General features: G+C 43.5%; 1 protein-coding gene across 1 annotated transcript in view; it reads left to right on the top strand.

Annotated features, from left to right (window-relative positions):
- Positions 1 to 1,202: 1,202 nt before the first annotated feature.
- LOC311260371 (RNA-binding motif, single-stranded-interacting protein 3-like) overlaps positions 1,203 to 26,253 on the top strand; it is a 133,690-nt gene continuing 108,639 nt past the window's right edge. Inside the window, exon 1 of the mRNA XM_084358111.1 lies at positions 1,203 to 2,610. Coding sequence (XP_084214237.1) covers positions 2,536 to 2,610 — 75 coding nt within the window. The 5' untranslated portion in view covers positions 1,203 to 2,535. The remainder of the gene's footprint in view (positions 2,611 to 26,253) is intronic.

Raw genomic sequence — 26,253 nt, 5'->3', positions numbered from 1 at the left:
ATATGCTGCACGTGAAGACGCTTTGTTGCATATCTCTGAGCCAAACATATCATTATTGTGTTTTGTATAAGCTGACAGGAGAATGCCGCAAAAATACGGACAGAGACGAAAAAAGAAAAAATACTCTCAGACGGCTGCACAATAGCACAAAGGAAGTGATGTGTTTTTTGCAGCGCTGACTGTAAAGTAGTTTAATTGCCCACAAGAAATAAAGCTCTTATCTTAGTGGAGGGGTTTGCGTTTGCATTCTGTACTCGTGCCCCTTTTTCCACTGCAGTGAACTTGCATTGTCTGCCAACCCTTGTGTCTTTCACACACATAGAAACACCCACACCCACACACACACACACACACACACACACACACACACACACACACACACAAGCACAGCTGCAGTCAGAGGGCAGAGCAGTCTTTTCATGCATGGCTCACTGTGCTTATGTAAGAGCACTACTTAAACCTGGTTACATCACATAACAGGCAGCACTGTGTCAGTGGGTCACTGTGCCACACAACCACTGAACTACATACACACTCTGCATTGGGGGCCCGTCACTGGGCATGTGTGAGCGGAGCATCTCTGTGTGCACTGAGGCGTTCAGGCGCGCATTTTGGTGGGGTCATTCAAGTGCGCGCATGTATTTAGACGCGTGGAAGTTGGTTACACCGGCTGATTTAACAGAAGAGATTTTGGTAACAGCCAAAATAAAAATGGGAAAATATGGCATGTCATGTTGCTCGGTTTAAGGAATCCAAATACAGCTTTGAATGAGGAAAATGTGCCATTGCTGCGCCTATAGAGTGCCAGTAGGGGGGCCTCTCTGTTTCCAAATTCTCCTCCCTGTGTATCCTCTACTCACCCTTTACCCCTGCTCCTGCTCTTCATACTCCCTCCCCAGCTCCGCCTTTCTGCCAACAGAACAGCCCATCTCTGTCTCTCAGTTTCTATTTAGTGAAACACACTCACACACACACACACACACACACACACACACCCCGGGGCTTGAACGAGGGCAGGACCGACCACTCCCACTGTTCTATAGTTCCATGAAAAACACAGAGGGAGAGACGCAGGCACAGACAGGGAGAGAGAGAGCGAGGGAGGGGAGGAGCGTAGCTGCGCTGAAGCCGAGCCCCTCTATGCCTCAGCACGCAGAGTGGAGCAGACGGCAACAGCCACAAAAACACACTCCCCTCTCAGTTACATGCACAGTCACACACATACCACACGCACACACCACCACTGCCGCCGCCGCCGCCGCTGCTGCCGCCACCACCGTCGCCACACACATACACACACATATACACACACACACACACACACACACACCCAGTGACGGCTGCCAGGCGCAGAGGGAAGCAAGCCGTCAGGGAGAAAGCTTGAGAAGAAAGAGAGGGATTGCAGAGGGGAAGAGAAGAAAAGAGAAGAGAGTTGGAGGAGGCACCTTGTGGATCAGGAGGGATTTTCCTCTGTGTGAGTGCGCGTCTGGATAAGGCTATCTGCTTCTTCCTGAGCGTGAGGAGTTTTTACTGAGGCTTTTTTTTCTTTTTTTCTCTGCTCATCCTCCACGCCGGGCTCCAGCGATATCTACCTATCTATCCCCGGAGCTTAACAAAAGAGGGAGGGAGTGAGAGAGAGAGTGAGAAAAAAGGCAGTCACAGCTTCAGCTCTAGACCACCCTCTCTCCTCCTCCTCCTCCTCCTCCTCCTCCTCCTCCTCTCCTCCTCCTCTTCTCTCCACAGCTCCACATCCATTTGCAAGTTCAGCGCTGATTTAACTGTCTTGTGAGGATAGAGCAGAGGACAGCGTGCGTTCTCCTGGATACAGCCGAGCCCCCGGTGGGAACAGGGTCTCGTCTGGTGTGCGAGAGAGAGCGAGGAAGAAACGAGACAGGGAAACGGATACACAGGAAGAGAGAAAGAGACGGAGAGAGAGAAGAGTAAGAGACGCCGGAAAGCAAATTGAGGGGCATGTTCAGGGCAGCGGAGAAGAAAAAGAGTGAGTCTGGTTTTTAGAGCGGAGAGTGCAAGGAACCGGCAACCGGATCCCATCCATTCCTCCCTCCTCCTCCTCCTCCTCATCCTCTTCTTCTTCCCTCTTCTTTTAACCTCTCTCCGTCCTTCTCTTCAATCCCCCCTATTGTTTCCTGTATTGCCTCCTACTGTCCTTTCACATCTTCCTTTCCTCACCCTCCATCCCCCTTCTCCCCCAGCCTCTTTTCTTTTGCTGCCTCTCCGGATTCTCTCTTGTCTCTCTTCCCAGACCCACGGGAAGAATGGTTTTGTGAGGTTCCCCGTGAGCTCCCAGACAAGTAGACAGACTATAATCCCAAGTACTATCTGCCCTCCTGTCCATCCCTTCCTCCGTGCGTTTGTCACACACATACCTCAGCGAGAGGAGAGCGTTCTCTCTCTGCATCCTCCACTCTTGGAAACAGTCGTCTGAAGGATCCAGGCCAGCCCCTCGGAGTGAACGTAGCCCACCTGCGAGCTTCTATCTCCAGCCACCAGGACCTTCATTTGGATTCCAGCTACATGGGAAAACGTTTGGAGCAGCAGCCAATGTACCCCCACTACACCTACTACTACCCCCACTATCTCCAGACCAAGGTAGGATGGTCCACCGGGTTGACCTATTTTACCCCTCCAACTCGGAGGGTGTTTGTTTGCCACAAAAACACGTCAGTTTTTCATCTTGTAAGTGTGTCAAAACCATCTCGGAACCCTCCTTAACTCTATCTTCTCTTATCTGCTGCCTCTTTAAATATCAAGTAATTCTTGCCTCAGTTATGTCATGCTCCAGGATCCAGTAAGGGGTCTGACGTAGCACATCTAATAAGTAAAAATGTGTGTTTTACCAAGCCAGGAGAAGACCAGAAATGACTGCCATTAGGTCCTATGGTTAAACTGCTTGAAACAAGCCAGGGATATATGCTGAAACAGCCTCGCAAGACAGCTTGCTAAATGGCACCATGTCCCCTCTCCCCCATCTGTCTCTGAGCAGGGAGATATTGGTGTCACTCAGCTGGGTTTTTCCTTTTCCATCCACACTAAGCGCTTGACCCCGTCCTCCCCACTCCGACCCCACCAGCTCCAAGTTCAAGTTCAGGGCATGAGGCCCACCCTTCCCTCTGCTCTTCCCCCCACCCCCCTCCTACTTTGTCCCTCTCCCGCTCTGTCACCCTCTACGCCTCCCATCCCCAACCAGTATGATAGCACGTTGTTGACTCGATGTATGGAGCCTGACTCACTCCGACGACGACCAGGAGTACAGAAAACTGAGCCCAGTCTTTTTCTTTGTCTTCCAGTTTTATTCCAGTTGTCTTACTCATGCATTGCATACATAGACAGACCCACACGCACAACATATTTCCCACTTTGAGTCTTCTACCACCACGAAGAGCAAAATGGATTGCTATGGCCTGATCGATTGCTTCTGCATCGTATCAGCCAGCCTGCCATTCCCGTTGTCTGCTGTGATTCATTAGTTTTTTTCCCTTCGTGTGATAGTAAGTGTGAGGAGTTGACAGCTTTCCTGCAGTATTTAGTAAATGTGTACATGTCGGTGGGAAAGAGAGATGGAGAGAGAAGCAGAGATAAAAGTGTAGGAGTGGGCTGCTGTGAGAATAGAGAGATCATGCTATTGGATGGACACAGTGTGGGAAGAGCAGGTAAGAAAATTATTGCTCCGCAGTTAAAAATATGTTGAACCTTGAACCAAAGGCAGACTGCGTGATGCATTTTCAGCCCATCACTAGGATTTCTTTTCCTACATTCCAATCCAAATGATTTAATACTGAGCCTCCAGCCAATTCCCAATCTGATATTTACATTTTTTCTTCTTTAGACAGCTGCATAGCGCACACAAGACATACTTGAGAGCGCACGAATAGCTCTACAGCTCCACACTTAGGTTTTTTTTCTTTATTCTTCAAATATGTAATATGAATATCTCTTGTAATTTATATAAATCACCGACCAATATCACTGACCAGTTTAAAAAAGAACATCTAAAGTGCAATCACAGAATTGGTATGATATCAAATTTGTCATGTTTAAAGAAGCTGTTGCACAAGTGGCTGACAATTATTTAACAGATGAAAGCCAGAGACGGAGTACATCGAGACATTTTGGGGGGTTTAATAAAGCTGATGCTGATCAAACACACAAAAAAAAACAATCAGTCATGTAAGTTCTGGACACAGGATGGTTAATATACTAAATCCAGTTCATACATTTAGTATATTAAGTAACAATTAAGTAAGTATTAAGTATAAATTATACTGTTAAATCTAATGAAAGTTTTAATTTTGATGGAAGATCATTTCAGTGAAGCTAAACTGTTTCAAGTACACCCTGACAAAAAATGTATTTGTTGCCTTAAACACATCTACTCTAGCTGCTCTTCAGCTTAAATTGAGAAAACAGAATTAATATTTCCAATTAACTGCGGGATGCCTTCGCAGATGACATGTGCAGATTGTATTTGCGGCACGCCGACAGCGCAGACTTATCTGCCGATCTCGGAGCTGCACACATTCACATCTGGGAGCTGTCTGATAATTTTAAGAGTGTGCTCAAGACGAACAAACAGAAGCTGGAGACTGTTTGTTAATGCACATCTGTGATTTGGTTGTTAGAAACAACATCTCCGGTGATGAAGACGCCTTTTTGTTTGCTAATTTGGAGGGAGCAAATGCACGTCTGCTGATGGATGATATAAATCGTGTTGTTTCAACATTTTTCCTTTTAATGAAAGAAACTTCAAGGATGCATATGGTAATTGTCCGTCGGAAAAAGTGTTTTCTTCTCTTTAATTTATTTATTTTTCCCGAATAGAATGAATTAAAACAACAAAAATAGAATTTGTCTTCTTTATAAATTAAATTTCTTAACAAATCATCCTGACAAAAACTTTGACAGCCAATGTTTTTGTCAGCATTTTCATCATTAATTTCGTGGCTGCATTAATGCTGCATATTTACACTGTGATTGCATCAGATTTATAATGAACTTAAAGGGGAATTTTATTTGATTTCCTAGCAGCAACAAAGAAGAAGCATTTCTAATCAGCCCTGACACTGAAATCGAGGAGCACCCACTAAAATCCACCGTGTGATTTGTAGGTCCATTTTCAGAAGAGATGATGCTGTATGCACACGCATGTTAGATTAACTTCAACATTTGATGCACGCCTGTCACACCGTTTTATGTGTGCAGATGTCACCGTGTCACACTGCCATCTCTTGTTCTATGATTTATCTCCATCAGTTCAAGGTCATCTAATTTCCCTCAAGTATCTGCAACAGGCATCTGGCCCAGACCATCACTTCATCCCTTACACTCCATCCATCCCTCCATCCCTCCCTGCCTCCCACCAGCTATCCCTCCATCCCTCCCTCCCTCTGCTGTCAAGGTCAAATCAAATTGGATCCTACCTTCCCCAGTGTTCCCTCTCGGGCTGTGCCTGCTTTTGTGTGCGTGTTTGTGTGTGTGTGTGTTCGCATATACGTCCAAATATGAATAAAACCTGCATCCTGTCAGCTTCGTATCCGTGACTACATGAGCCTGGAACTTTGTCCGTCAACGCGTGTGTGAGCGTGGACTGAATATATTTGCTCACTTTTTGTGTCCAAAAGCGCACATGTGTGTATCCTGTCTGAATGTGAGCGTGTGTGTGTGTGTGTGTGGCTGCTGAACAGTGACTCCCCTGCCTGACCCCATCTCAGTGCAGCTTGCTGTCATTAAAGCTCTCTGGGTCCCAGAAGAATAGTTCTGTGTGTGTGTGTGTGTGTGTGTGTGTGTGTGTGTGTGTGTGTGTGTGTGTGTGTGTGTGTGTGTGTGTGTGCGCCCGTGGAGGCCCCATAGAATAGCCCAGTTATACATCTATATGGACCTTGACGACAGCCTAGTGTTTGATCTGCCTGTGCTGATCTCTGACTTCAAATATGAGGAATGTGTGTGTGTGTGTGTGTGTGTGTGTGTGTGTGTGTGTGTGTGTGTGTGTGTGTGTGTGGTTTGTAGGTGTTCAGGTGGTTTTTAGACTCTTTTCTTTGTTCACAATGGACAAGAGCAGACAGACTTAGCAGTTGTATTTACTGTGTTGTTGTTTTTTAGCTCTTTCTCACACTTTTCGTCTCTCTCGCTCTCTTTCTTTCTCTCTCTCTCGCTCTCTCTCTCTCTAGCTCTCCCTCGCTCTAGCTCTCTGTCGCTCTCACTCTCTCTATTTCTCTTGCTCGCTGATGTGATTGGAGATGTAAATGACCTCTTATTAATCTTGATTCCAGGGAGTGGAGGCTCCTCTCCTGTGGAAATCAATCGAATGTGTGTGCGCACGCACGCGTGTGTGTTTGTGTGTGTGTGTGCGTGTGTGTGCGTGCGTGGCCTTCACGGCCTTACAATAGCAATCTTTAAACAGACACACTCGCTCAAAAGTGTGCACACACACATGCACCACCTTCACACAAAGGCAGTTATGAAATGGCTAGCTTAAACTAACAATGCTCAGCCAGATGACAGAGTGTGTGTAAATGTGCAGCTATTAAACAGAGAATTGCTCTCGCTCTGCCTCCATAATGGGCTATAGGTACAGTTAGTGTACATTAGCAGGGGGCAGGGAGGGACAGCATGCCCTCTTATGTGTGCCTTGTGGCCCTTAATCATGGCTGTAAGAGGGTTTGAGGGGATCAGTGGGAGGGTTAATGCTGAAGCGCAGCTGCATTGTTGCGTCCTCCGTGTGATTCGTTAAAATTTAACCAGAGGGTAGCGGCAGGGACAAGCTATAGCTGAAATCTATCATTCTTAAGTACAATCAATGTTTGGGATTTTCTTAATAGCCTCTGTGAGCTCATTTCAGTTGGCGCATTGTTGATGCTCTAAGCAACACGTTCTGTTGCTCCGAGGGCATGATTGAGTGATCACTTTGCAAGTGTTTTTCTTACATTTTGCCGGAAATCCAGCCTGTGAAATCTCATATCGAAGCAAATGAAAGTGCAAAACAAATTATCTTAGCTTGTGATTGTTGCTGTGACTTTTTTGAGCGTCTGAGCGAACGGGGTGGAATGTGTCATCACGACAGATTTCACACCAATAACAACAAAATCTGACATGTTGCTTTTTTTAGAAGTGGAAAAGTGGCATTCGTGACGTACATGATTGTTGGTTTTGACAAGGCTTCCGATTATCAGAAATTCTATTTGCAAACATGTTTATAAGCACGCTTCCTCATCGTAAAGGGGCAGTTCACCTAAAAATATAAAATACGCATTTTCCCTCTGACCTGTAGTGCTATTTATCCATCCAGATTGTTTGGTGTGAGTTGCCGAGTTTTGGAGATATTCGCCGTAGAGATGTCTGCCTTTTCTCCAATATAATGGAACCAGATGGCACTCAGCTTGCGGTGCCAAAATGATACATTTGAAAAACTCAACATCAACGTCTCTTTCCAGAAATCATAACCCGGTTACTCAAGATAATCCACAGACTTTGTTGTGAGCAGTTTCAAGTAGGAACTATTTTCTTTCTATTGAACCACACTGTATCACTGTGCAGAGGGAAGTGTGCATCTACTCTAGCTAGCTTATGGGGTTTTTCCATAGAAATGTGCTGGCAAGGATTTACTCGGCTTGACTCTGCACGTCAGCCCAGTGTGGAATTTATGTTAGTTCTATTTAGAAGCAAGAAAATTAGGAAATGTTTAGGTTTTACCCGCCGTAACGCAACACAACCTGAAACAGCTGAAAGTGAACATTAAAATAAAGCAGGTATCCGAAGCCCAACATGGGAAGCAGGAGAGAAACTAAAATTCAAACCACTGATTCAATTAGAAGCTTCTAAAGCACTGAGAGCTGAAGACTTTTAGATTCACCTTTCTCTCTGGCTTCCTGCACAGACATGAGTTTAGTACCACAACACAGGCTTGTTTGAGGAGGAGAAGAGGGGGCTGACATAGATTGGCTGCGGGAGCGAGATGTCACTTGGAGACGGGTCGGGCAGGCTTTGGCCACACTCCAGAGAGGGTCCATCCCGGGCGCAGCTCGGCTCAACTCGGTGTGTTTGAACTGGTATTAGAAAAAAAAAATCCGTGCGGCATGGTTTGATTTGGAATAGCCAAAAGTGCTAGTGGAAAAGCCTTCTCATCCATGAGTATGGCATGCTTCCTTCTGAGCAGTGATACAGTTGGCAGGTGTAGTTCAGCAGAAAGAAAATAGTTCCTACAATAAACTGCTCACAACAAGATCTGTGGATTACCTTAAGAAATTGGGTCATGATTTCTGGAAAGATACAATGCTGATGAGGTTTTCAAATGTATTTCTTTGGCGCCTTAAACAACAAACGTTGAGTGGCATCTAGTTCGATTATATTCAGTTTAATTCTTATTTTATAGTGTTTTGGATTTTAGGGTGAACTGCTCCTTTAAGTTAACATATACTCTTGGGATACCTTCTAGTCCATCTCATCTCCTCTTATCTCAAACAAGATTTGCTCGACTTTGACTTTGCACGTGATTTCACGTATCTGTATTCGCCAGTAGAATATCCAAACTTTCATCTGAATAGGCGTGAATGGTGGTGCCTGTGAACGTAGTGGAGCTATTCAGGTTCTTTTTTTTAAATAATCTTTTTAGCCTCTGATGATGATTGACTGAGGATGTGAATCTTTGATGATAACCGTCAAGAGTGAGATAAGAGAGAAGCTGAAAGAAGGGGGAAAAAAAGTCACATTATCAACCAGCCGATCATCAGTTTTCTGCAGATCAGTGTGCTAATATGCTCAGTGGCACACGAGGAGCTTTAATTAGGGTAATGAGAAACAGCATTCAGCTGATATCAAAGTAATGACACATGCGGACACGCCCGGACATCTAAATAGAATATCTCATCCCTTCAAAAATGAGCTTTTCACATTCAATTACTCTCTATTATGCGCTGGATAAATGTGGTCAGTGGTTGGCTCAGCTGTGATGAGTAAACATCATAAAAGGCAGGAGGCGACGAGGGACACACACAAACACACACGCACGACATGATGGAGATACGCCTGTGTAAACGCCAAGAGGACACCTTTCCCATCACTTCCTTCCTTCCTTCCTCCCTTGTATCCTTACAAGCTCCTGTTCATCCTCTTGTCAGACATAAAGTACTTCGCCTTAGCAGAAACAGCGACCGTAAATTATGCAGCACACACATGCAGAAACTGAATAGTGTGTGTGTGTGTGTGTGTGTGTTGGGTGCAAAGTAAACAGAGGGTATAGCGTTTATAGCTCGACATGCATTCTGCTCAGGCCCTGTTTCTCCTCACACATCTGCCTGCCTGCACCAGTTGTAGTTTTACAACCGACAATATTACGGTGCGCCTGTTGTTTAAGACCCAGCTATTCTGTTTGGATCTCAGCTCTGCTCCTGATAGCATCATATGCAAATGTAGAGAATCGAGAATATAGCCGTATGTTGCCTTCTTCTAATGCCCTACCCAACCCTCCTCTCCCTGCTCTTTCTCTGCCTCTCTCTCTCTTTTCCTGCCTCGCTCCCACTGTGTTCTGGGCTCTCTCTCTCTCTCTCTCTCTCTCTCTCTCTCTCTCTCTCTGTCTCTCCCACCATCTGTTCAGTTTGCCGGGCCTGGGTAGTTTTTACTGCTTAAAAGGGACTCTCCTAACCACCCATATATGTCCATTTATTATTCTCCGTGGGCTGTTCTATTCTTGTCCCAGTACAGTAGCGGACGCTGACCGGTGCCTCGGTATGTTGAATAGGAGTGAAAAAGCTTCAGCGGGTCAGCGCATGCACAGAGGGCCGAGAGAGGCTCACCCCTGCCAGTTTTGTAATAGAAAAAAATGTGGAGGAGGCAAAGAGAAAAAAAAGGAGGATGGATAAGAAAAAGGGATGTGAAGGAGAGCAGAGTGAGATATATCAAAAAGAGAACAGATGGCGGCAGCAGAAAGAATTCAAAAGACGAAGAGAGAGAGAGGTAGAGATCCAAAGGGAAATAAAGAGCGCTGCAGTGAAGGAGACAGAAGTTGTAGGCTGGGTCAGGGAATAATGGTGCTGCTGCATTTTTAATAGTTGGCCACTTTGTAGCGACCCTTGTCTAATGGATTCTCTGCCTCTTAAAAGCTCCTGTCAGAGCCATCTCCCTCAAACAGTTACACCACGGAAATTGCTGAGGGCTCCAATAGTCCCCAACACTTCCTGATAGAACGTCCAATGATCTAATATTGTCTGGCAGCAAACATGATTCCAGTTAGTCTGCAGATGTTTTGGCGAATCATGTTTAGAGCTAATTTTACTTACAGGAAGCAGCAACTGAAGTACTGAGGGCTTAAAAAAAAAAAAAAATGGCTCGCACTGATATCACGACTCTCGAGATGTGCAGCTCTGGCCATCAGTGAGCTGGCTTTTAGAACACCCTGCTAAGTGCCTGACAAAGACTTTATTGGTGGAATGAAAAGGGAGAGACAAAGAGCACAACCCCTAGCTGTTAGCTATTTTAAGTTGTGTGTGTGTGTGTGTGTGTGTGTGTGTGTGTGTGTGTGTGTGTGTGTGTGTGTGTGTGTGTGTGTGTGTGTGTGTGTGTGTGTGTGTGTGTGTGTAATTCAGTGCAGAGGGTATGGCCCCCGGCCATGAAGCTGATCTAGTTTCTCTAGATAGAGGGAAAGTCTGTCCAGATTTTACAAATGCCAGCATCTCTGCATTATATGGAGCGTGGCCTTTAACAATACATTAAATAACAAATGGTCGGACTGCTCGCCGCCATTTATTAAAGAGCAGATTGAAACATGAAGACAGTTGTTAAAATGTTGATATTCAAAGGGATATTTCTGGTTCCCCTGTATACATTTGAATCATTTTTTAAAAACTGTCCAATGAGTCCAGCAATTTTCATGACATGGAGCCTACTGTACATTACCCACAATGCTACTTAGCCACTGAGTGACATTACTTTAGGATATTTATCAGATTACAAGCAGCTTCCTCTGGAGCCACAAACGGCTTTATACTACTTTTTCCCCTCACATTAGCAGTAGTACTCACCAAGACCTACAAACACACTTTAATGTGTACAATTATTGGAGCTTCCCCTGTAAGTGCTTGATGTTCGGTTACATGTTTGGGAACATTAAACGTGCCCGTGGCTCAACATTAAACATGAATTGTATACAGTTATACTGTGTATGGGTGTTGGATTGTTTGTCTTCTGATCCAGAGGTTGCCAGTTATTCTCATTAACATTATATTAAGTGTATATGAAATGTGTAAGAGACATAATGATTTTTAATGATAAGCTAAAGATTGTGATCAAACAGTAAAATAGTGTTGTGTGCTGTAATTGAGCTACATCTACACCTATTTGCTGTCTCAGATATTGACATTATAAATGTCACAGCCTCCTCATTACACTTAATTAGGGTGCTTGTTTTGTTTCTTCATAAATGAAATGATGTTTTTCATGAAAGCCTGCTATATTATGCTACACTACACACTGCACTGCTCTTTTTCAGACTTCATGAAAGGTAGCAGTCATCTGGAATTAATTTAGCATTTAATTAGCCCCTCATTTCTTACACTGTGTCCTACCTGCATCCAATGCCACGCAACGTTGGATGCTCGCTGTCCACACTGAATCCCTTTAATATGCATTCTGTTACATCTTACATGACGACAAACCAAGTACCCGTCAGCCGTGTGCTGGACATCCGATTGAGGACTTAACCACTAAAGTAAAAGATGAGTGAGTTTGCTGTGTTTGTACTTTTTAAACAGAAATATACGTTAAGACTTTTTTCTACTGGAAATTACATAAAATACAATATATCCAACAGAAAGTGGAGATAGTTTGTTTTCTTATCGGGAACCTTCAGCTCCCTGGTAATCTCCCTCCAGCCTGGCACCTTATTTAGGTTTTTGTAGTAAAAGGTGACAGTATTGTGTAGATAACTCCCCGTTTCAACTCCATGATTCAGCTGCTCCTTGTCCATGTCGCGCTTTCAATGCAAGTGACAGGATTGACAATAGAAACAGGGCGCCATTTCGCACGGGGCTGAGTTGCTCGCGGCCAGTGAGGACACTCCAAAGAGAAAAAATGAAATCAAGCCGATTTTGTCGCTGACACGGTGTTGTGCATGTTCATTCATTCATTTCTAAACGAGTCACCCTTGTTCAGGGTTGTCTGGGGTTAAAATATGTTGGAGAAAAAAAATATATAAACAAAAGAAAATCACTGTTCTTGTTTGTATATACACTATGAATATGTTAAATCTTCATGTTCACAGACTGAATATGTTTATCCAGTCGAAGATAACCAGCTCTAACACACAATCATTATTCGCATGCATTCTCTGCTTTAAATGCATGATGTCATTATTACCATCAACGTGGGGATTTGGTGGGCACATTTCTTATTCTCATTCTGTGCGAGGTGGTGGGGTGGCGGAGGTTCTGTGCATTGGTGGGCGAGTGATCCCTCCACCAGGGACCAGAGAGATAATTGAAAGAATGGCCTGAGGGATTTTCCCCCATATGTTGTTTCTTATCCTAGTTAGCTGCAGCTTCCTTCTATCTCTACCTCTTCTCCTCTCTCACTCTCCCTCGTCTCCTTGTATCCGTCTGTGCTCGTCTCAGGGCAACGCGGGTCAGAAATTTTAAAGGAAAATTCCCCCTCTAAATACCTTTGAATACCACAGTTAGTGTGAATGGAACTGTGACCTTAAACACATTCCAGTAATTTTGTTATCTACCCATTTCTCTTCAGCTATTTCCGCGTCTTTACATTTCAAAGAATACCTTTTAATATCCTCCAAAGAGCAGGACACAGCCATCTGTGGAGAGAGGGGAGACTAATAAGGGTAGTGATGACTGTAGTAAAGAGAGTCCGACTTTTCAGAGGAGCAAATGTGAAAAAGACTCCACTGATTATCTTTTGCTACATATCCTGGACGAAAGTCTGAAACCAGTTTCTTTGGAGAAACTGTCATCACTCGTGGACTTTTTCTTCTCTGGCAGCCTGCTTAAGTGCAATTGTCATTAATTACATTACTGAACTAACAGTTTCCATAGAATTGTACACACTAGGGTCAGGAAGTGTACTGGAGCTGACTGTTTGGCAGAGCTCCACAAACAAAAGTCAAGTATTTAAATTAATAAAATATCTCAGTGTTAAATTAGGTGTGGACATTTACCAGAAACCCTTATAATTAAGAGAAAAGTGTGATAGTAAGGCTTAATTTATAGTTGTTATTTAATCAAAGAGCTAACTGCACATCACAACGATGGCAGCCATGGAGACACAACTTGTACTGCCAGAATTGTGAGTCGAAAAAAGGCTCAGTTTCTTTTCCTTTTAAGCAGCAGTCTTTACCCCCCCAGCTTCCGCTCAGCATGATCACCTGTCTCTATCACAGTCTAGTGTATAAATGAATCAAGGCAGACCTCACCAGCATCACATGCTGATGATTAATGTGGGTAATACAATTAAAGTACAATATTTCCTGATCCTGAGCGATACATTTGTCTCAATCCTTTTCCCGGGGGCCGTCTGCCCTGCGTGTTTTACATGTTTCCCTGCTCCAAAACACTTGATTCAAATGATCGGCTTGTCATCGAGCCCTGCTGAAGCCAGCTTGAGCCCTTAGAGAAAGATTTAGGCTGCACACAGTGAAATAAAATCACAGAGCTCATCATTACATCCCTGCATTTTCCACAAAGTTCCTTGGCCAACACTTCTGGTAAACCTTTAAGCCCCCAAAATAAAGTTGTGGTATTGACAGAGATTTCTTACCAAAGTCTTTTCTGGGTGAAATAACTGCAGGACACTTGGACTTTAAAGCATGCATGCTTGTGTATCTGTTTAAATGCTTGTATCTATGTGTGCTGAAGATTAGTATAGGCATTGAGAGAAAGCAGCCACCTCCTAACCACAGTAAAGTCGTCACCAAGTGCAAAAATCTGTAACCGAAAGATCAGATCTGCATAACGTTTAACACATTTTGGTAGTTTGATCAGGAAAGCAATAAGCAAGAGGCATCCAGCCAATGAGCATCCAATGCAGAACAGACTACATTAATGGTCCCATACATTAAAAATAAGCAACTTGATGAAATTCTCTCCAAATTGGCTCCATGTGTAGAATTCTCCTTCAATGCCAGTGCATACAGGGATTGTTTCAGCTCAGCACTTAAAGAGATCCTCATATTTCCAGTAACGAAGCACATGGACATGTGTAAACTGGTCAGATGATGTGCCAGAAAACATTAAACCTATAGTCTGCATGCTTGGCATTGTGTATTTTCCATCTTAAATAAGTGCGTTTCTAAAAATGATCACTGTATTCCAATTATTTTTTATGATTTTATTAAAATGTTATCAGCTTTAATCGAGAGGAAAATACCAGTTTTTAGAGAAGAATGGTGCATTTCTGAGAAGCATAAAACCCCTTCAAACCTCAGCACAATATTTAACCCGAACACTCACTGTGCCTTCTTCTGGATACTCCTCTGTCTCACCTTACTGGCTGCTGACCACTGATCGTGTTTAAATCCATGTCACTTTAAAGTACTCACAAGTACACAGACCGTTTTGTGTTTTTTCATCCAGTAGCATCAGAAGGACAGCTCCAAGTGTGAACAAACTCCGGAGCTCGACCTCTGTACTCCTTCTTTTTCAGTTTGATAGGAATATATAAAGAAAACACATTTAAACTCTATAAAACTGCCGCAGTGTTTGCCCTTACAGACACTTTTAGCTGGGTTACAGACACACTCTTGTCCCTGAGCCAGAGGTGGCTGGTCGGGCCAAACATCTCCTATTCCCTGCTAATGAAATCCTGAATAAAACCCTCCCTGCTCGGCTTGATCCCTCACACACACACACGCACACACACACACAAACACACACACACACACACACACACACACACACACACACACACACACACACACACACACACACACTATTGCACAAGAACAAACACACAAACACAGACACCCACTCTCCAGGGTTCTGGTACATACACACATGAACACACACACACACACACACACACACACATAAACACACACTCACAGAACCCCTGCAGTCCCAGCCAGGGATTATCCTCGGAAAACACTCCTTTTGTTGGGCCCCAGTCAAATTACTTTTCAGAGCTCTCATGCTTTTATCAAAGCTGTCTACGCAACTGTGTGTATGTGCATGTCCCTGTGTGTGTGTGTGTGTGTGTGGGCATGCATGTTAAGACAGTCCAAACATAGGCTGTTGCTGATTGCAGGGAGCACATCCAGAGTGAACGGTCACTAATGATACTTGAATGTAAGTTGTTTATATTGCCGTCAGCCTGTGTGTGTGTGTGTAAGAAAGCGATTGCATGTGTGCCTCTACTCATATCATATGCCAATCATTTTTGAAAGCTAGTATAACACTAGAACACCATGTTGTGGTGTCTGTTGGCAGTCTGGTCTGGTGATCGTAACATCTTAACTTGACATTTGTGCATGAATAAACTGACGCTGATAAACAGGAACATGGGTGAAGTTGCACTTCCTGTAGGCTGGCTGCTCCTAAGACTCCAGAGGTTCTTCACGACTACTTCAAGGCTTTCCTCACTCAAACAACAACGGTGTTGGCTGTTCAAGCGCATAAAATAACCTCATAATAAAACTAAACAAATAGGCTGACAAAAGAGGAACATTTTTGGCACTGTCTGACCTCTTTGTTTTTTATGTATGAGGATTTGCTGAGTTCAGGTAGACCTCTGCAGTGACTTCCAATGTATATTCATTCTCTTGCTCAGTGGATAATTATTTTCTGGGGTACCAACTCTCAGCCTGGGCGATAGCCAACTCAGTTGACTGGGCACAGATTGTTAAGCTACATTCAGCCTCTATTCATTCACACTACCGGCTCTCCTCAGAGACTACCAGTCTTTTTCAAAGTCGTGTGAGAGTGTGTTGTGTGCAAGCATGTTGCGGTGTGCGACTGCCGATGTGTGTGTGTGTGTGTGTTAGATGTGGGTTTGTGCTTGTGCCTGAGACACAGAGAGATGAGGCGTGAGTGCCAAAGCGAGAGATAAACAGAGACTAACAACGAAGAAGAAGTGAAGCGCACGCACGTGCGCTCGTGTGCATGTGTACGTGTATGTGTTGAGGGTGCAAACTAGCTTTGTAGCTCTCAGTGGAGTGTTGATTTAAGTGGAAGTGGAGGGAGGAGATGGGATAAAAGGCCTGACTAGATTAGGCTGGCACACACTACTGAGGCGTGCTGTACTGCCTGGCCTTTCAGCGCACTCTGTACTGAGCGTGTGTGTGTCTGAGAGACTTGTACTTGTGTGACAGCGTCGAGGATGCTCGGATGGTGTGTGTTTGTGTGTGCAACTGTTGGATGCAGTTACTCTGCTGCTGATATTGGTGCAGCTGTACAATAAAGCAGTAGATTAGCAGAGCCACTGCAGCCACTATAACAGCACTGAGAGCAGTAATCACTGCTGTGACATCTCAGCAATATTCTGTGCTGGACATAATGTATGTTTCCACTGTGAAGTGCCATTGTGGATGTGAGGTATGGAGGTTTTAGTGTCAGCCACAGTTTTGTTCGTCCTTTATCTCTGTGAGGGAGATGGGAAATAGATCAAACATTGTAGCTGTTTTTTTCACCTTCATTTCTTTTAATATAATTATAACCTTGCTGTTTTTAACAGTAGGAGGCAGAATTACTGCATATTCAAGCTCGACACCCAACTGTTCAAAGTCCAGGTAGTCTCGAACAATAATAATTCATATGCTAAGTCGCTCGCAGAAACTGTCTTTCCACGTTAGTCTCTCTGTGTGTAGGAGACTGACAGTCGCGGGTAAAAATAACATTTAAAGTGGTTTTAAAAGCTTGAGGTGTGCTCGATTTAACTTGAACAGACAACATAACGGCTTCAAAAGTGGCAACGCTGCTTGTGATATTTGACAAATCATCCGCCCTCGCACTTTTTCAAGTATTGAATATGTATTCCGCTGCTCTTTAGCCAAGGTTTAGAGAGCAGCAGAAGCTCTCTCGTTATTGGCAAGGTGTTTGTGCAGTGAGGTTTAACAGTCGTTGGGCCTTTATTGTTAACAAAACGGGGAATTAAAGCGCAGTCGAATGAGAAGGAGTCCACGAGCTGTCTCGTTTTGGCAACAGCGAGGTGAGAGTTAACTGAAGCCACTGCTAAATAGTTCATACTGTAGTAATTCAGTTTCAGTGCTTCTCCAACTGCAGCGCCATGCTGTCATTTATGGCGAACTATCGGATGAGACAGAGACATTAGTCTTCTACTTGTAGTACAGCAGCAATCTGCATATTTCATTGATTTAACTTCCTGCATGAATAATTAATACCCTGGGAGGCATCTCCATGTGCACGTACATTTGCATCCTTGTATGCACATGCTCAGTTGTCTAGCCGTGTATATAGTGCATAGCTGATGTGTGCATTTATAGGCTTAGATAGTATGTGTGTGCACGTCTGCTTGTTAATGTTTGCCTTGTTGGAGTTCATTAAAATACGCCTTGTCCATTAAGAAGATGTTTCTTATGCAATATGTACTGCAGGCCGTCAGTGCAGAAGCACTCCAATAAGAGGTAGAGCTTGACGTTGTTCTTTGACTCTGCATATTTGTGTCCGTGGGTGCTCCTAAGAGATTCCAGCTGTCATTTGTGCTGTTTTTGGGTTGACCCATGACTCAGGGTGACTGACTCATTCCAACGATGTTGAAGTTGGCTAAGCTTGGCTGAACCGGATTTCCCAAATCATCCTAATACTAAAAATCACAATGTTTTGTAATCCCGTTCTCGTCTAGTTTTTCTGCCTTCTCCAAAGTATTAATTCTTGCTGCTTTGAAGTGCTGCGACATGGGTTGACTTCTGGAGACATATTCATTATAAATTCATCCCTTTTTTAAGAGATATTCGGAGACAATGCCTTATAACTAAAATGTAAACAAGTGTTCCACTGGCCAAAATCCAGCAGAGTCGCCACAAATAAAATGATGGCAGTTAAACCACTAATACGTTCACATTTGCACATTTCATAAGCTTCATACCATGTTTATTACCTGACTTCATGTTGGTAGGCTGAGGGGATGGTTTGCGGAGTTAAGCAAGAAGGCTACCAAGCCTGTGACTGGAGTTCAAGACTGTGTTTAATCAATATAAGCGCGACACTACTGGATATTTTAAAGGAGACCTTGAGACAAAAGAGGGTGGGAACATTGCCTGTGGTATTTATGGTGACAAAAGCAGGTTTATGACAAAACAGATCGTAACAACATTTTGATGTAACAACATAACACTGAAAACTGAACCTAAAGAAATGCTGCAACATAAAGAAATGTGAAGTTTCAGCATATCCATGGTTTGCAGAAGCTTAACATTGCGGACATTTATTCTGATGATCGCGTTGCCAAAATCATCCCTGACGCATAAATCCTATTTGTTTCACTGAACACTGGCACAGGGACCAGAAATATTTTATTTGTCTCCTGGATAAGCTGCAGAAGATACATGCAGTTACATCATATTACATGCACAGGACCTGATGTAGACACATTGCTACTTTCTGAGCAACAGTGTGCTGAACCCTCTCTGCCCCAGACACAAGTAAATCTGCCTTTCCATCAAATACTATTTTATTTTGACTACACACACACACACACACACACACACACAGAGGCCTATATGTGCAAGTATTTATAAGTAATAAAATCACACACAGACACACGCACAGGCACACAGGCACACACGGCAACTGTCAACTGCTAGATTAGATGCAGTGGAGGCTCGGAGTACAATAGGAGGAGCATTCAGTGCACCGCTGTGACAGAAAGTACTAACTGCCACACTCTCACCAATACCAACCCTAGAATTATCCTCTCAGCAGAGGTCTCTCTCAGTCCTCCCTGTCTCTCTCGAGAAGAAATCAGTGATGTGGCGGACACTCAGCCGGTACGGTGGGAGACCCACCTGCAAGCGAAGCATACAATAACCGAAGATTATTTCCTGTTCTGTAGAGAATACGACAAGAATGCAGATGTAACTCGATGATACCATTTTCAGCCTGACAACCGTAAACAGTTTTTTTTCTCCAATATTGGGGTGTCAAATGTCCAATAAAAATGTGTGTGGTGCATGCTAAAACGGTAATACTCATGACCGAATTGTACATTTTAGTTGTGCATGATCTCAGAACCACCAGAGTGGATTAGACGGTTGGAAGACAGAGGTGAAACTGCAACCAATTTGATTATTGCACTGCAGTAAGTTGATCCAAAGGATTATTTTCAAAAAGTCAATGTATTCCACTAATGGATATCTCTTGTTATGGGGTACTGTGACTGTGACTGAGTACTGTCCAGATCCAAATCTGCCTCTAAGAGCAAGAGTTATGTTTAGCGGCAGGTACTCTAAAATAAAGAAGTACACGCAATACCATAAAAAGTGTGCAACATATACATACAGTAGGTGAAGCTGTACTGCTCTCACAGACGCACTGAGGTGAGTGCAGCAGCAGCACAGTATAACATAAGAGGGAGAGCACATATCCTAACTAAACGGACATTACATAATGACACTGTGATCTCCCCTCACTTGAGCCTCAAGCTCAACTCATAGTCACACAGACATTGAGCAAGCCCAGGTGGTGTTGGTTACAGTCTGGAGGAGGCGTCTGGTGGATTGTACATCCGCAGAAGGTGCTGGGTCAAAAAAAGTTAAAGCACAACAGCAGAGGAGAGGCAGAGGAAATAAAGGAGAAGTTTAGAGTGAAGGGGGACAAAGGACGCAGATAAGGCGGAGAGGAGAAGAGACGGGGGGCAGAGGGAAATACAAAGAGCTTCTAAAATAAGCGTATAAGAGGAGGGTTGTTTGGTGGAGCAATCCCCTCCTCATTCAAGTGGGTCCAGCAGTCAGTTGCTAAAGTACACTGAAAATTGAACTTTTCCAAATCTATATGTTACTTGTCCAGCCTGGATCGTACAGTATATCATATTCTTAACTTTTATTTCTCTCGGCAAAAACTCCTTTGACTTTTCTTTAAAATATACTCAAGGCTACATTGCCAGGACACTACAGTTGTCAATATTGCACTTTTTATTATTGTGTTCTTTTAGTTGTTTTGCCCAAGGAAGCGTCTCGATTGCAAAAATGTGGATATAAATTATACACTTGATAATGTACGAGAAAATGGAGTCAAACAAGACGTTATGTCATATGGAAAGATGGTCAGTGTCACTGATTTCAAAACATACAGTCTGCACTTCACAACAGTCAATCAGAGACGGCAAGCCGAGCCGAATTACAGATTGAGTGGCAAACTCAGACAGAAGGGAAATGGTGCTGACAAAAGTGGAGAGGCAAAACAGAGACAAAGCAACAGAGACAGACTCGCGCTTTCTTCCAAAGTACAGCCACAAGCTGTTGGTCTCAGTCTGCCAACCTAGCTCAACTTCCCAGCCATAGATAAGCTCTGTGTGTGTGTGTGTGTGTGTGTGTGTGTGTGTGTGTGTGTGTGTGTGTGTGTGTGTGTGTGTGTGTGTGTGTGTGTGTGTCCGTGTGTGTGTACATAATTCATAAGCGTAGCCAAATCAAGATCTAGAGATTATCATGACCAGTGGCACAGAAGAGGAGAGGAGAGAGGAAGAATGGGAACAGAAGAGAGAAGGAAAAGTGACGATGTGGGGAAAAATAGTTAGCAAGGATTTAAAAATGCAATTACAGCTTACAGAGCATGCACTTAGTTTATATTCACCCCACACTTACCTGTATGCACCAGCATGTGTTCACATACGCATTCCCACAGGCTCCATGTGTATAACCCTCTCCTCCCTCTGTTTCTCTATCTGCTTTCAATGGCTCCCTCCCTCCCTCTTTTACTTTCAAGGAAGGGTAATCCCTCTTGTAGCTAATGTGCTGTGACATTTCATGGTACAATAGGATTTGGGAGACACTATGTATTCTCCTGGTGCCGAGGTCTGGCTGATAACCTCGCTGTCTGGGTGATTTTGGACTGCAGCAACTCTTGGAATAGTTTTTATCTCACTTTGGAAATCTAATTCTCAAGGTGGAAATGCAGTTCACAATAATGCACACTCCGAGGTGACACTTTGGGAGTTATTGGGAAGTTACTGTCACCACATACAGTCACACAACATCTCGATTTAAAAAAAAAAATACTATTAATTAGATCTGGCTCATCAGATTAAATTGTGGCATCAGCTGCCGTGACGGATTCATTTATTTTTCTCAGTTGAAACACACTTGACAGCCAATAAAATCATTATTCTAACCGCGTAATCTTTGTTTGACACTAACTATTGTATTCTTTCCCTTTGTGACAATGCACTGTGAAACATTTATCATCGGACTGAATGTAAATTAATGTAAAGGTTCTTGCAATAGCAAGAGCAACTTTGTTTATGTAGCACATTTTGTACACAGGGTGTTTTTACATAAATGCATAAATAAAGGCAAAAGGAACATCCATATATTGTATATCTAAGATACAAGTAATAGAAAGTACAAAGTAAATAAAAGATGAAGTACTAAGAGTACAATAATAAGATAGTGGAAGTAAACTTGACTTTGTTTTTATCACGTCTCGGTGAATTTGAACACACCGCAAAGACTACAGTTGACCCTGGCAGTAGTATGTATTCATCATTCAAAAATGGGAACTCTGCAATTACAACATTAATTAAAGAAACAGAAGATATGTTGACACCGAAGGAAGGGTAATCATTTTTGCTGTTGTGGTTTTGCACAAGTTTAAATAGTTGCATCAGCAGGCTGCAAAACACGTATAGTAGAGTCAAAAACAAACCATTTGATCATAACCATGAAGTAGATTCTTGGTTGTCAAACCAGATTCTTTCTTCTGCAATTCCCTATCAGTCACTTACTGTATGCTGCCGTAGTAATGGGGATAGACCTCTGTACAATAAAGATACTTTTCAATTTTTCTTCTGAGGAGAAGCAGAGACGATCTGAGATAACTCGGAAGCACTCTTTTTGCCTTGATTTCTTTGATTAGGTGTTCTGTGAATTTAACAACTAACTTATTAATGATAGCTGGACAGAATGTCTCTGTTGCACATTAAGGCAGAGTCTTGGGGTATGAGAGGCGATATGAAACAGATAGCAGGGTTTCCCTTTGGATCAGCTGAAGGCTGAAGTGCTTATCTTACCAACAGAGCTGATGTGTGAGGATAGGATATGGGGGCGGTAAATGTGCTCATCAACCTTCAGGCACAGATGTAATGCAGCCAGAGTGCCTTCAGCTGGACAGCGCTTAGTGAAGCTGGATGGGATAAATGTTAAATACTTTGCCTGACATTTATTGCGGATGATTCTTTTAGTTTGTCTGAACAAAGCAGGATGTTTAATGGCAATGATGAGCTTGTTCCTCGTGCATTTGACGTTACATCCCTTGATTCAGCAACCCATAAATAGTTTTTGTCCGGTCCTTTGAGGCACCAGCACCTTACCCTGAGTGGCTTCTGTCAGGGTCAATAAGCATACAGAACCCTGAATGCAATTTGCTGATTTTCATTTGCTTTACAACGCACAACTGAAGCAGTTTAGACATGTGTCTGCAGACAGAGGCATGCACCGGACACATCATTTCTTCTGTTGCCGAAAAATGCATTCCCCTTACTTTTAAAGCTCACATTTCAAACCATTTTCAAAGAATTAAAAGAACATTCTCACTTTCCCCCACTCATACCTGTGCAGATTTTGAACTACAAAAGGCCTTTGAATAGCTCAAGTTGGCACAGAGAGAGCTACATAAAACAGGCTCTTACTGTAACAGAAAATAAGAATAAATTGTGGCAATGAGGCTATCACATGACAATAATATCTCTCGCTGCCTATTGTTTCTTTATTATTCAAACTGTAGTGAAGCCTCGACTCCTGGAAAGGCAAATTCTATTCATGACCTGTCGTTTTCCTCTGCGCCAAGTCAAGCCTTAAATCATCCAATGAATGAGTTTAATCCAAGTCATGCAAAAAGCCCCCGATGCCTCACAGAACGTCTTCCTCAGCTAAACGCAGATTACAACCCGAGTGAGCTGAGTGTTTATCTAGCTAACAAGCGTGTGAGGGGACTAACGTCGTGTCGTCTTGATTTGCCCTAAGATTTGCTTTGAGAGCGTGACAGCGAGTGCGAGACAGATAGAAGTGTCACGCCCAGATTCATGAGACGGGGGGTTGGCAGAGCCTGCTACTGCTGTTTTGGCTGACTGTGTTATACCTGGAGGGAACTCGGTGCTGCCGCCGCTACACTGTAGCCAATTTAGCTGGAGCACAGCTGCTAAGAGGCTCCCCGAGGTGTGTGTGTATGTGTGCTCCAGGATTAAGCCACAGCACCAATTAAAGCCTCAGACTGGTTTTTAAAGGATAAATTATTAACAGCAGAAGTGACCTCTCTGGTGGCCTTTTTCTCCCTCCTCTGCTATTCTCTTCTCGTCTGCTCTCCTCTCCAACCTTCCTCTAGTTTTCCCTCACCGTCTTTCCTTGTTTCTGATTTTAGTCTCTGGAATCCCTTTCGTTTCACTCTGTACCACTCGGTCTTGGTGTCCCTGGTACCACCTCTAAATCACTATGGATGGTCTCTTTTGAAATGTATTAACACTCCACTCTTCTTGTTGAGAATTCAAATGGAAAAACAAGTCTGGTTCTTTGTTCGGAGTTACTAAACGTGCATGTCCGAAACCTAAACCCTCTTCCTCACAAAGATATAGTGATATGTTCTATCAGCGAGGCATATTTGAGAAGGATTGTATCGATTTACTCCATTGCCTCTCCCAAACCTGAGTCTGTTCACTGTGATATTTCTGTTTCAAGATGTGTTTCCCCCTCACTGAATACTTTTGTATATTTATGCCTCCGGGATACACTTGATTGTTGCTCTACGCAGCTGCATTCCCCCTTTTTTCTCCCTGTGCTCAATAGCAAAAGCATGTTAGCCGGTAATGGATACTTTTAACCTTTTCCAGGTAATTTGATCAGGCCTTTAAATCAATCCATGCACGCACACACTGTCTGATCGGTGAATACATCGAGTGCTGCTCCCTCTGCTCGGCCATTGTGTTTTTTTTAAATGGGCGAACCATGTCTCTTTTCTGATTTGATGAATCGTTCAATACTGGATTCTGAATTATAAATGCGAGTCGCTGTGTATCATCTCTCACAGGGATAAAAAGAGGAGCGAGAGTTGAAATGGTTTAGAGACCTAAATGTATTTAACATCCGGCTTGCTTCATGCCGCCATTCAGTATTCTAGCAAATGGAATTTCCTGTGGAAAATGGTACGGCATCCCCTCACTATATTATATTGGTCCAGTGGCTCGTCATAATCCAGATGCAATTTGTTTTGGCAGTTGACTCTATTAACATACTGTTGGAACACGGTGCATAGAATATAAATTACGAGCTTCATTTCAGCAGTGGAGGTGCATTTCTGAATGAAAGTGTAAAATTATATAGCCCAACTCGTATCATGGGTGTCTGATTCTTTACTTACCCCATCTAGTCTGGCTGGCTGCGTTACGTTTTTCCCTCTGCCACAGTTTTCTGACATGTTTCCCTCTAACCTCCCACCTGAGAAATAAAAAACCGTAATGATTTGACTGAGCTCTACCTTTGTTACCGTGCCCTATTATGGATTTTCCCTCTAGATATCCTCAGGTCATCATCTGATCTCAGTCAGCGGGCTTGGATTCCACTCAATATGTTCTTACACTCTGATCTTTTCCCTCCCTCCATCCTTCTTTCCTTCTACCCCTCCCTCGTCTTCGCTCTTTCCTCGAATATTTGCTCCTCTCAGATTTGATGAAGGAATTTAATTAGAGCAGAGAGAGAAACAAGGAGGAACGAGAGACAGTGAAGGAGGGAAGCAGAGTAATAATGAATGGTCAGTGACCCTGAGCAGACAAGAAAAAGATAAGTGTGTTTAAATCAGACCTGGTCGATCGAAAGGAGAGAGACATATTGAACCCTGTTACTACATCAGGTGAGACTGTATATAGACGTAGTGGTGCATTGACGCTGCAGCATTGTTCCACTTACAGTACAAGTGAAATTGCCGGTAAACCCTGAAGCACCCGGCAGGATCACATGAGTTGAATGATCTATGTAGGGATGCCCAGTGCACCATCACATGTCTTATAATTTCTCATTCTGTCTGCTTCCACAGCCCAGTGACATGTCCTTAAACAGAAGTTCATCTTTACAGTGTTTTCATATGACTTGCATTAACATAGATTATCTTCGAAAGAATAAATCAGCCTTGGATTTGTTTTACAGGACAGCTCAGCTGTGTCCTGTTGTTGAGTGCCAACACCCATCCTACACTCAGGAGAGGGATGTGTACTCCACAAACAGAACTGAATGATTCCCAAGATTTCAGATGGATATAGGATCATAGTTTATGGTTGTATATTGGGGTCAGTGTACCCAGTGTCCTATGTTTCCCAGTTCTACATATGTGCTCCCCCAGCAGTGTGGCCAGCTTTGCCACTTTATTGGACTAGTGACAAATTTAGTGACCTATTTACCAAGAAGTATATTCAAATATATTGTATTTGATTTCCATGCATGCTGCACATCTGCCAACAAGGTCTCCCAGCGTCTTGTGTTCTAACCTTCCTATGTTCTGAAGGGTCTACGTTCCCTGGGTCAGGGTTTCGAGCCGAACACAATAGGAGGGTTAATATGTGTAAACAGAATATTGAGCTGGGCAGCACAGTGTGAAGTGTTACAATGAGTCCCACTGGTTTCTTCTAATGGACCCGCCCTACTTCCCCTGCCTCTGGTCAGCTAACTCGCTGAGAGACACTGCAGCTGCGGCAACCAAATAGGTTGGTGGGTTTACTGGGGAACCAACAGCTCACAATTGGCTGTATGAGCTCTGCTGCTGGCTGTTAGTTTTACAAATCAACTGCAAGGAAAACACAGATACAACCCATTAACGCCAGACAACCACCAAACATACAGTTAGGAAAGTGACACTGATTAAACAGTAAATCCATTGAGGCCCACTGACCTTCCTCCCTCTCTCTGGTTGTCCAGTGGACTACCATTGCACCCAGGGATGCGTGGACATGGGAGATAGCCTAGAACAGGTACTCTGCTGTGGGCACGGGTCCCAGTTGAATGCCACCGCTTTGTTCGCCTAATTCTGTTGAAAAACTTGTTGGATGTATTTAGCATGGAGTACCAGGACCACAAATTTGTCAAGGCTTTGA

The sequence above is a fragment of the Pagrus pagrus genome, assembly GCF_965226575.1.
Source record: "Pagrus pagrus genome assembly, chromosome: 7".
NCBI classification, from domain to species: domain Eukaryota; kingdom Metazoa; phylum Chordata; class Actinopteri; order Spariformes; family Sparidae; genus Pagrus; species Pagrus pagrus.
The sequence above is the reverse complement of the archived record's forward strand: the minus strand, read 5'-3'. Positions and strand labels throughout refer to the sequence as shown.